This window comes from Coregonus lavaretus, assembly GCF_964263955.1.
Source record: "Coregonus lavaretus genome assembly, chromosome: 18".
Taxonomy (NCBI): Eukaryota; Metazoa; Chordata; class Actinopteri; order Salmoniformes; family Salmonidae; genus Coregonus; species Coregonus lavaretus.
The window spans coordinates 43848528-43861177 of NC_140005.1; the positions used below are offsets into that span (position 1 = coordinate 43848528).

Below are 12650 nucleotides of genomic sequence, written 5' to 3' on the forward strand. Positions count from 1 at the left end.
TGTTTGTGCCTGTGAACACTAAACTCTTTTATATGGCTCTAGGTTTAAGCGTTAATCCCACTTATACCACAGCTGCCAAAGAATACAACACTAAAACACACATTTACTGGTAGAAATAGCATGTTTTCAATGATAATTTCATTTTGATAAGTGAATTCATACTTTCTCATCTTTCCACAAAATCTGGTTGTTAGTTCTTTAAGGACGAGCACTATATGGACAGTATGTGTGTTGAGTCCCTCTGTGTGTATCTGTGCATACATCCCATATTTATGACCATTCTCGCTAGTCTCCCTTCTAAGTTGACACTTGGCTTGAGTTCACTCAGTCCAGAAGACCTTGATGACAGAGCCATTCTATCCAGATCTGTTTGCTGAGTGGCTGAGAGCTCTGTGGCTTCTGCAGCAACAATCCATTTGATGGGATTTGGGAGGATATGGGCTCTGTGGGGGAAAGGTCTTTGTTTGTCTATAAATAACCCAGCAAGGCCAGGCGAGGAGAAGGGGGGAGCACAGCCAAGGGCTGCCTGGTGCTAGTGACCTAGATCTGGTCTCAACCCCTGAGACAGACAGCCCTGTACTGGAGGTTTTCCTAGTTCCCTAGGCCAATCTGAGGTCACTGTGTGTGTTTGGGTGACTGTCTGTCTTGGTTTATTGGTTTAAATGTGTCTTATTGAGTAAGTGTGCATGTTTATCCATCACAAACACATACGTATATTTCTGTCTCAGTTGTAGGGCTGACCCAATTTTTTTTTGGAGCAGTCGCAAACAATACTAAAACAAAAATATAAATGCAACATTCAACAATTTTTATGATTTTTCTGAAATCAGTCAATTGAAATAAATAAACGAGGCCTTAATCTATGGATTTCACATGACTGGGCAGGGGCACAGCCATGGGTGGGCCTGGGAGGGCATAGGCCCACCCACTTGGGAGCCAGGCCTACCCACTGGGGAGCCAGGCCCAGCCAATCAGAAATAGTTTTTCCCCCACAAAAGGGTATTTAATACAGACGGAAATACTCCTCAGTTTCATCAGGTGTCCGGGTGGCTGATCTCAGACGATCTCGCAGGTGAAGAAGCCAGATGTGGAGGGCCTTGGCTGGCGTGGTTACAAGTGGTCTGCGGTTGTGAGTCTGGTTTGACATACTGCCAAATTCTCTAAAACGACGTTGGAGGTGGCTTATGGTAGAGAAATTCTCAGACACCTTGACCTTTTCCACATTTTGTTACGTTTTTTTTCCCTCATCAATCTACACACTATACCCCATAATGACAAAGCAAAAACACGGTTTTAGACATTTTAGCAAATGTATATAAAATACAAAACTGAAAAATCACATTTGCATAAGTATTCAGACCCTTTACTCAGTACTTTGTTGAAGCACCTTTGGCAGCGTTTACAGCCTTGAGTCTTCTTGGGTATTATGCTATAAGCTTGTCACACCTGTATTTGGGGAGTTTCTCCCATTCTTCTCTGCAGATCCTCTCAAGCTCTGTCAGTGAGTGTTGCTGCACAGCTATTTGCAGGTCTCTCCAGAGATGTTCGATTGGGTTCAAGTCTGGGCTCTGGCTGCGCCACTCAAGGACATTCATAGACTTGTCCCGAAGCCACTACTGTGTTGTCTTGGCTGTGTGCTTAGGGTCGTTGTCCTGTTGGAAGGTGAACCTTCGCCCCAGTCTGAGGTCCTTAGCGCTCTGGAGCAGGTTTTCATCAAGGATCTCTTTGCTCCATTTATCTTTGCCTCGATCCTGACTAGTCTCCCAGTCCCTGCCGCTGAAAAACATCCCCACAGCATGAAGCTGCCACCACCATGCTTCACCGTAGGGATGGTGCCAGGTTTCCTCCAGATGTGACGCTTGGCATTCAGGTCAAATAGTTCAATCTTGGTTTCATCAGACCAGAGAATGTTGTTTCTCATGGTCAGAGAATCCTTTAGGTGCCTTTTGGCAAACTCCAAGTGGGCTGTCATGTGCCTTTTACTGAGGAGTGGCTTCCGTCTGGCCACTCTACCATAAAGGCCTGATTGGTGCAGTGCTGCAGAGATGGTTATCCTTCTGGAAGGTTCTCCCATCTCCACAGACCAAGGCCCTTCTCCCCCGATTGCTCAGTTTGGCCGGGCGGCCAGCTCTAGGAAGAGTCTTGGTGGTTCCAAACTTCTTCCATTTAAGAATGATGGAGGCCACTGTGTTCTTTGGGACCTTCAATGCTGCAGAAATGTTTTTGTACCCTTCCCCAGATCTGTGCCTCGACACAATCCTGTCTCGGAGCTTTACAGACAATTCCTTAGACCTCATGGTTTGGTTTTTGCTCTGACATGCACTGTCAACTGTGGGACCTTGTATAGACAGGTGTGTGCCTTTTCCAAATCATGGCCAAACAATTAAATTTACCACAGGTGGACTCCAATCAAAAGTTGTAGAAACATCTCAAGGATGATCAATGGAAACAGGATGCACCTGAGCTCAATTTCGAGTCTCATAGCAAAGGGTCTGAATACTTATGTATTTCTGGGTATTTCTGTTTTTTCTTTTTAATACATTTGCAAAAATTTCTAAACACCTGTTATTGCTTTGACATTATCGGGTATTGTGTGTAGATTGATGACGATTTTTTTTATTTAATACAATTCAGAATAAGGCTGTAACGTAACAAAATGTGGAAAAAGTAAAGGGGTCTGAATACTTCCCGAATGCACTGTGTGTATGTATAGTTTAAGCTAGAGATATCCGTTTTTTGCATTGGAATGCATCTCAATCCACCGCATCCGCCGATGTCGCACTTCCGCATCTGCGGGGAAAGGTGACAGACCATGAGACATCCCGAAAATCGGTCTTCTCACAAAATCGTCTGTAGCGTCCGAACTGTTTGGCCGACAAAATATGATGTGCACTTGTGTGTGTCTATGTGTGTATTTTGTCTGTGTTTCATTTCTCTAATTGTTGGATCTGTGTGTGTTGTCCCTCCAGGCAGACATAGAGAAGATCAGTGGAGAGGCCTACATTATCTTTGGGATCATCCTCTTTTTCTGGGAGCTGCTACCCACCAGTCTGGTCGTGGTCTTCTTCAGGGTACAGAGGCCCAATCAGAACCTAGTAAGACAATTGACTTCCTGACAGTATACCAGTCAATCAAGTAGCTAAGGCTGGGCGATTTACGATATATCTATTTTTTAAATGTTTTCTCTAAATAAGCTTTGTTGTACAATTAAAGGTAAAATACACTGCATTTAAAACATTTAGCAATAATCTAATGAATTCAGAGCTTGTGAAATTATACCTAGGCTGAATATATGCCTTCCACAACCATAAGACCCACTAATAATGTAATTATTTTATCAATATAGTTGTACCTGCTTTTTTTGCAATAATCACTGATCTGGCTTTCAGGTCTGTCTATAAAAATGCCCTTTATGCTACAAATTTAACCAGAACCATGCATAATGCACATTCACTAATAATGTAGCTGTGAGAGTGTGATTTGAAGGAGTCAGGCGCAGGAGGGTAAATCACAGAATACAGAGTTTATTCCGTAGGACACAGTTGCTGTCACGATCGTCGAAAGGATTGGACCAATGCGCAGCGTGGAATGCGAACATACTTTATAAAATATTCACCACACGAACAAAACAACAAAACGATACGTGAAGTCCTTGGTAACAAAACACAAACCATACACGGAACAAGATCCCACAATACACTGTGCCAAACAGGCTGCCTAAGTATGGTTCCCAATCAGAGACAACAAGCAACAGCTGATTCTCGTTGCCTCTGATTGAGAACCACCCCGGCCAACATAGATACACAAGAACTAGATCCTAACATAGAAACACAAACACATAGAATCTACACACCCTGGCTCAACATATAAGAGTCCCAGAGCCAGGGCGTGACAGTTGCGCTGGATAGCGTCAACAGCACAGGGCGTAATACAGGCGCACTGGAACACAATACAGGCACACGGGGAGAAATAACCCCGGCAATACAAAGTACGTGTAGCTCAATCGAGGACAAGGGGGCAGAGGGAACACTTATACACAGACTAATGAGGGGATATGAACCAGGTGTGTGTAATTGACAAGACAAGACAAATGGAATGATGAGATATGGAGCGGCAGTGGCTAGAAGGCCGGTGACGACGAACGCCGAAACCTGCCCGAACAAGGAGGGGAAGCAGCTTCGGAGGAAGTCGTGACAATAGCAGGCATTATAGAAAATTAACACTGGTCTCATAAACAATCTCTCAAGCACAAGCCCACATGCTAGTGAGTAGCCAGCTAATCTTTATATTTCAAGTTTAGCCAACTTGGATCTAAGTATCATTTCACAAGCTCTGAATTCAGCTAACAAGGCAAAACAGTTGAATTGTTGTGAACACAACCTTCTGTCCGTCTCCAACTGTTTGAACAGCATGCTAGCCTGTCCACTTTGTTCAGATGTTGAAATCAAGTGGCCTACCATATTTCTCAGAATGAGAACGAGTTGCCAATTCCTTATATAATAGTTTTATGCTTATTGCACATTTATAAAACACAGACTAAACAGTTAGTATAGCAATCTTTATCTGACTAAAATGCTGTTAGCGATACGTGGTAATGTAATGCGCACGAGACAAACTTAGCATTCATTTTCCAGAATGATGGTTCATTGGTACGTCCGTTTAGTAGTGTCTGCTCTGTTCGAAATTTGAGGAGTTGAAACATAAACAGGGTATGGTTCGAAAGGTTAACTTCTCCTCTATTACAGTAAAATAATGTCTCTATGTGTTTCGGTGTCCATATGACCGATTTCTGTTGGACCAAACCTCAAATGCAAATAGCGAGTTAAAACCGTTTGTTAGAGAGGAAGAAGTGATCTCTCATCTTTGTTGTTGTGAGTGGAAGGGGGGGGGGGGCTTGGGAGAAAGAGGCGAAGCGAGAGGTTTCACTCTCGCAGAAATCTGTCCAAAATAAGCCCTATGCGCTTATTTTCAACCTAACCTTGTCGCCTGCCTTCCCGCCTTTGGGACAACGACTCCCATTGTTAGGGCGGAGACATGAGCATCTCGTCATTATACAGATCTCTGGTGTAAATGGGAAGGTGCACAGCACAGAAGGAGCGAATGATACGAGACCAAAAAGACAACATGTGAACAAGCGGACATAAATGCTCATAAAAATGAAAAATACAAAAAAACTTCATTCTGCGATACAGGCATTTGGAATATCGCTCCAAAACATACATTCAAATTAATCAAATTAATTAGATATATCGCCCAGATATTAGTCAAATATTTACATACCTCAGTACGGGGTAGCTTAAAACAGCATGAGGTTCTATGTGGCCTTTATTTTAATCTTGTTATCAGTTTATCTCATCTATACTGAGAAAAAATATAAACGCAACATGTAAAGTGTTGGTCCCATGTTTCATGAGCTGAAATAAAAGATCCCAGAAATTACTCTCAAATGTTGTGCACAAATTTGTTTACATCCCTGTTAGTGAGCATCTCCTTTGCCAGGATAATCCATCCACCTGACAGGTGTTGTATATCAAGAAGCTGATTAAACAGCATGATCATTACACAGGTGCACCTTGTGCTGGGGACAATAAAAGGCCACTCTAAAATGTGCGGTTTTGTCACACAACACAATGCCACAGATGTCTCAAGTTTTGAGGGAGCGTGCAATTGGCATGCTGACTGCAGGAATGTCCACCAGAGCTGTTGCCAGATAATGTAATGTTCATTTCTCTGCCATAAGCCGCCTCCAATGTCATTTTAGAGAAATTGGCAGTCCGTCCAACCGGCTTCACAACCGCAGACCACGTGTAACCACACCAGCCCAGGACCTCCACCTTCTTCACCTGCGGGATCGTCTGAGACCAGCCACCCAGACAGCTGATGAAACTGTGGGTTTGCACAACCAAATAATTTCTGCACAAACTGTCAGAAACCGTCCTAGGGAAGCCCATCTGCATTTCGGCGTTCTTTGGGCAAATGCTCACCTTTGATAGCCAATGGCACGCTGGAGAAGTGTGCTCTTCACGGATGAATCCCAGTTTCAACTGTACAGGGCAGATGGCAGACAGCGTGTATGGCTTTGTCTGGGCGAGCGATTTGCTGATGTCAACGTTGTGAACAGAGTGCCCCATGGTGGCGGTTGGGTTAAGGTATGGGCAGGCATAAGCTACGGACAATGAAAAAAATTGCATTTTATCGATGGCAATTTGAATGCACAGAGATACCGTGACGAGATTCTGAGGCCCATTGTCGTGCCATTCATCCGACGCCATCACCTCATGTTTCAGCATGATAATACACGGCCCCATGTGACAAGGATCTGTATGCAATTCCTGGAAGCTGAAAATGTCCCAGTTCTTCCATGGCCTGCATAATCACCGGACATGTCACCCATTGAGCATGTTTGGGATGCTCTGGATCGACATGTACGACAGCGTGTTCCAATTCCCGCCAATATCCAGCAACTTCGCACAGCCATTGAAGAGGAGTGGGACAACATTCCACAGGTCACAATCAACAGCCTGATTAACTCTATGTGAAGGAGATGTGTAGGGCTGCATGAAGCAAAAATGGTGGTCACACCAGATACTAGCTGGTTTTCTGATCGACGCCTGTAACTTTTTTTTAAAGATATCTGTGACCAACAGACTGTATTCCCAGTCATGTGAAATCCATAGATTAGGGCCTAATGAATTCATTTAAATGGACTGATTTCCTTATATGAACTGTAACTCAGTAAAATCTTTGAAATTGTTGCATTTATATTTTTGTTCTGTGTAGTATGACATTAATTTATCACACAGGTGGAAGACTTTGAAACACAAATGATGACAGTTTAGTCATTTAGCAGATGCTCTCATCCAGAGCATCTTACAGTAGTGAGCGCATACATTTGAATACTTATTCGTACTGGTCCCCCGTGGGAATCGAACCCACAACCCTGGCATTGCAACCGCCATGCTCTACCAACTGAGCTACATAAAACGATGTACTTACAAGGGTATTTCCAGTGTTATTACGATGGTATAAGTTCATGTAAAGTCTTTAAGCATGTTTTTCTTGTCATATATTACTTATTAAGCTGTGAGTGTGTCCTTTTCCCCAGGCACCAGGAGGAATGATCAACAGTCACAGCTTCAGTTCCAAGGCCTATTTTTTTGATAACCCCCGGAGGTATGACAGCGATGACGACCTGTCCAGGAGCATCAACTCCAGAGCAGATCGACCATGGTGGGTAACAGGCTACTCTATCACTTATAACATTCTATATTGTAAAATCAGTCACCTATAACATCATATATCCCCTGTACACAGTCACCTATATTGCATCCTATATTGTCCGTATACAGTCACCTAAAACCATCCTGTATTGCCTGTACAGTCACCTATAACATCCTATATCGCCCAACTAAATTTCCCTGTAACATCCTATATCGCCTGTAACATCATTGACCCCCACAGTCACCTACAGTGGGGAAAAAAAGTATTTAGTCAGCCACCAATTGTGCAAGTTCTCCCACTTAAAAAGATGAGAGAGGCCTGTAATTTTCATCATAGGTACACGTCAACTATGACAGACAACATGAGAATTTTTTTTCCAGAAAATCACATTGTAGGATTTTTAATGAATTTATTGGCATATGATGGTGGAAAATAAATATTTGGTCAATAACAAAAGTTTCTCAATACTTTGTTATATACCCTTTGTTGGCAATGACACAGGTCAAACGTTTTCTGTAAGTCTTCACAAGGTTTTCACACACTGTTGCTGGTATTTTGGCCCATTCCTCCATGCAGATCTCCTCTAGAGCAGTGATGTTTTGGGGCTGTCGCTGGGCAACACAGACTTTCAACTCCCTCCAAAGATTTTCTATGTGGTTGAGATCTGGAGACTGGCTAGGCCACTCCAGGACCTTGAAATGCTTCTTACGAAGCCACTCCTTCGTTGCCCGGGCGGTGTGTTTGGGATCATTGTCATGCTGAAAGACCCAGCCACGTTTCATCTTCAATGCCCTTGCTGATGGAAGGAGGGTTTCACTCAAAATCTCACGATACATGGCCCCATTCATTCTTTCCTTTACACGGATCAGTCGTCCTGGTCCCTTTGCAGAAAAACAGCCCCAAAGCATGATGTTTCCAACCCCATGCTTCACAGTAGGTATGGTGTTCTTTGGATGCAACTCAGCATTCTTTGTCCTCCAAACATGACGAGTTGAGTTTTTACCAAAAAGTTATATTTTGGTTTCATCTGACCATATGACATTCTCCCAATCCTCTTCTGGATCATCCAAATGCACTTCAGACGAGCCTGGACATGTACTGGCTTAAGCAGGGGGACACGTCTCGCACTGCAGGATTTGAGTCCCTGGCGGCGTAGTGTGTTACTGATGGTTGGCTTTGTTACTTTGGTCCCAGCTCTCTGCAGGTCATTCACTAGGTCCCCCCGTGTGGTTCTGGGATTTTTGCTCACCGTTCTTGTGATCATTTTGACCCCACGGGGTGAGATCTTGCGTGGAGCCCCAGATCGAGGGAGATTATCAGTGGTCTTGTATGTCTTCCATTTCCTAATAATTGCTCCCACAGTTGATTTCTTCAAACCAAGCTGCTTACCTATTGCAGATTCAGTCTTCCCAGCCTGGTGCAGGTCTACAATTTTGTTTTTGGTGTCCTTTGACAGCTCTTTGGTCTTGGCCATTGTGAAGTTTGGAGTGTGAGTGTTTGAGGTTGTGGACAGGTGTATTTTATACTGATAACAAGTTCAAACAGGTGCCATTAATACAGGTAACGAGTGGAGGACAGAGGAGCCTCTGAAAGAAGAAGTTACAGGTCTGTGAGAGCCAGAAATCTAGCTTGTTTGTAGGTGACCAAATACTTATTTTCCACCATAATTTGCAAATAAATTCATTAAAAATCCTACAATGGGATTTTCTGGATTTTTTTTCCTCAATTTGTCTGTCATAGTTGACGTGTACCTATGATGAAAATTACAGGCCTCTCTCATCTTTTTAAGTGGGAGAACTTGCACAATTGGTGGCTGACTAAATACTTTTTTTCCCCACTGTATATCATCCTATATTCCGCGTACACAACAATAACATCCTACATTCCAGCCATACAGTCGCTTATAACATCATACACAGTCATCTATAACAACCTACAGTACCTTCAGAAAGTATTCATACCCCTTGACTTATTCCACATTTTGTTGTGTTATAGCCTGAATTCAAGAATGTATTAAATATATCTACACACAAATCTACACACAATACCCCATAATGACAGTGAAAACATGTTTTTAGAATTTACATAGTATTCACACCCCTGAGTCAATATATATATTTATATTTTTAGAAGACACTCTTATTCAGAGTGACTTACAGTAGTCAGTGCATACATTTTCATATTTGTTCGTACAAAACATGTTAGAATCATATTTGGCAGTGATTACAGCTGTGAGTCTTTCTAGGTAAGTCTCTAAGAGCTTTGCACACCTGGATTGTACAATATTTGCAAATGTTCTTTTAAAAACTCTTCAAGCTCTGTCAAGTTGGTTGTTGATCATTGCTAGACAACCATTTTCAAGTCTTGCCATAGATTTTCAAGCCGATTTAAATCAAATCTGTAGCTAGGCCACTCATTCAATGTCGTCTTGGTAAGCAACTCCAGTGTATATTTGGCCTTCTGCTATTGTCCTGCTGAAAGGTGAATTTGTCTCCCAGTGTCTGTTGGAAAGCAGAACCAGGTTTTCCTCTAGGATTTTGCCTGTGCTTAGCTCTATTCCATTTAATTTGATCGTAAAAAACACTACCTAGTCCTTGTCGATGACAAGCATACCCATAACATGATGCAGCCACCACCATGCTTGAAAATATGAAGAGTGGTACTCTGGGATTTGTTGGATTTGTCCAAAACACAACACTTTGTATTCAAGACATAAAGTACAGTGGCTTGCTAAAATATTCACCCCCCTTGGCATTTTTCCTATTTTGTTGCCTTACAACCTGGAATTAAAATGGATTTTTGGGGGGTTTGTATCATTTGATTTACACAACATGCCTACCACTTTGAAGATGCAAAATATTTTTTATTGTGAAACAAATAAGACAAAAACACAGAAACTTTGAGCGTGCATAACTATTCACCCCCCCAAAGTCAATACTTTGTAGAGCCACCTTTTGCAGCAATTACAGCTGCAAGTCTCTATAAGCTTGGCACATCTAGCCACTGGGATTTTTGCCCATTCCTCAAGGCAAAACTGCTCCAGCTCCTTCAAGTTGGATGGGTTCCGCTGTGTACAGCAATCTTTAAGTCCTACCACAGATTCTCAATTGGATTGAGGTCTGGGCTTTGACTAGGCCATTCCAAGACATTTAAATGTTTCCCCTTAAACCACTCAAGTGTTGCTTTAGCAGTATGCTTAGGGTCATTGTCCTGCTGGAAGGTGAACCTCCATCCCAGTCTCAAATCTCTGGAAGACTGAAACAGGTTTCCCTCAAGAATTTCCCTGTATTTAGCGCCATCCATCATTCCTTCAATTCTGACCAGTTTCCCAGACCTAGCCGATAAAAAACATCCCCACAGCATGATGCTGCCACCACCATGCTTCACTGTGGGGATGGTGTTCTCGGGGTGATGAGAGGTGTTGGGTTTGCGCCAGACATAGCGTTTTCCTTGATGGCCAAAAGAAGTACCTTCCATATGTTTGGGGATTCTCCCACATGCCTTTTGGCGAACACCAAACGTGTTTGCTTATTTTTGTCTTTAAGCGATGGCTTTTTTCTGGCAACTCTTCCGTAAAGCACAGCTCTGTGGAGTGTACGGCTTCAAGTGGTCCTATGGACAGATACTCCAATCTCCGCTGTGGAGCTTTGCAGCTCCTTCAGGGTTATCTTTGGTCTCTTTGTTGCCTCTCTGATTAATGCCCTCCTTGCCTGGTCCGTGAGTTTTGGTGGGCGGCCCTCTCTTGGCAGGTTTGGACTATTTTGTGTATGTCCATTACAATTTGGACTATTTTGTGTATGTCCATTACATGAAATCCAAATAAAAATCCATTTAAATTACAGGTTGTAATGCAACAAAACAGGAAAAACGCCAAGGGGGATGAATACTTTTGCAAGTCACTGTACATTTATTTGCCAGATCTTTTGCATTTTTTTTGCCTTATTGCAAACAGGATGCATGTTTTGGAATATTTGTATTCTGCTCAGGCTTCCTTCTTTTCACCTTGTCATTTAGGTTAGTATTGTGGAGTAACTACAATGTTGTTGATCCATCCTCAGCTTTCTCCTATCACCACCATTAAACTCTGTAACTGTTTTAAAGTCCCCAATGGCCTCATGGTGAAATCCATGAGCGGTATCCTTCCTCTCCGGCAACTGCGTTAGGAAGGATGCCTGTATCTTTGTAGTGACTGGGTGTATTGATCCAAAGTGTAATTAAAAACTTCACCATGCTCAAAGGGATATTCAATATTTATTTTTTTACCTATCTACCAATAGGGGCATTGGGAAACCTCCCTGGTCTTTGTGATTGAATCTGTGTTTGAAATTCACTGCTCGACTGAGGGACCTTACAGATAATTGTATGTGTGGGGCACAGAGATGAGGTAGTCATTTAAAAATAATGTTAAACACTATTATTGCATATAGAAGGAGTCTATACAACTTCTTATGTGACTTGTTAAGTACATTTTTACTCCTGAAGTTATTTAGGCTTGCCATAACAAAGTGGTTGAATACTTATTGACTTAAAACATTTCAGCTTTTCATTTTTTATTAATTTGTAAATATTTCTAAAAACATAAGTCCACTGTTGTGTGTAGGCCAGTGACACAAAATCTCAATTTAATCCATTTTAAATTAAGCCTGTAACACAACAAAATGTTGAACATGTCAAGGGGTGTGAATACTTTCTGAAGGCACTGTAAATGCCCCACAGTCACCTATAACTTCCTATATTCCCTGTATACAGTTGCCCATACACAGTCACATATAACATTCTCTACATCCCCCAGCCACCTATAACGTCTTATATCCCTCATACAGATACAATGCTGAGTTAAGCCTGTCCCTTCCATCCCACAGTAGTGTCCTGTCCTCGACGCCCCAGTTGGACCCCAGCTGGTACGGCTCCACCCAGAGGAACGGCAACCTTACGGGGATCCCCCATCTCCCCAATGGCCCCCAGACCTCCACTGCCCCCCTTCTCCTAGCCTACGGCAACATCCAGACCAACCAGCACCATAACTACTACTCCACCCCCCAGAACTACTATTGTACCCCCCAGAATCACTACTGCACCCCTCAGAACTAACCACCCCCGCTGTCCCCAGTAGATACCCCTGAAAACAATCCGGAAAACCCTCAGGAAAGGGGCGCTCCGGACCTTCAGCTACATGGCTACGACCTCGGGGTTTCCCTGGCGACCCTGTGACTGGCGCTGTGTGGCCAAGCCTCCCTCATTCCAGCTATCGACCCGCTCCCACCCCACCAGGGCTACTTAACTCCCCATCTTGTTGTAGGCATGGTGACGACCTTTGGGATTTCTGGGGCCAGACGAGGGGAGGTCATTTGAGGTTAGTGGTGGTTAGGGAGTGGTCAGCTGAGTGATATTCCTTTTATTAAAAAAGCTTTCCAACATGTCTAATACCA

The 12650-nt window shown here is 43.1% G+C and overlaps 1 protein-coding gene across 1 annotated transcript in view; it reads left to right on the plus strand.

Annotated features, from left to right (window-relative positions):
* Positions 1 to 12410, plus strand: part of gpr137c (G protein-coupled receptor 137c) — a 59683-nt gene extending 47273 nt beyond the window's left edge. Inside the window, exons 5-7 of the mRNA XM_084181504.1 lie at positions 2970 to 3095; positions 7106 to 7230; positions 12084 to 12410. Of these exons, the coding sequence (XP_084037630.1) occupies positions 2970 to 3095; positions 7106 to 7230; positions 12084 to 12312 (480 nt within the window). The 3' untranslated portion in view covers positions 12313 to 12410. The remainder of the gene's footprint in view (positions 1 to 2969; positions 3096 to 7105; positions 7231 to 12083) is intronic.
* Positions 12411 to 12650: the final 240 nt, after the last annotated feature.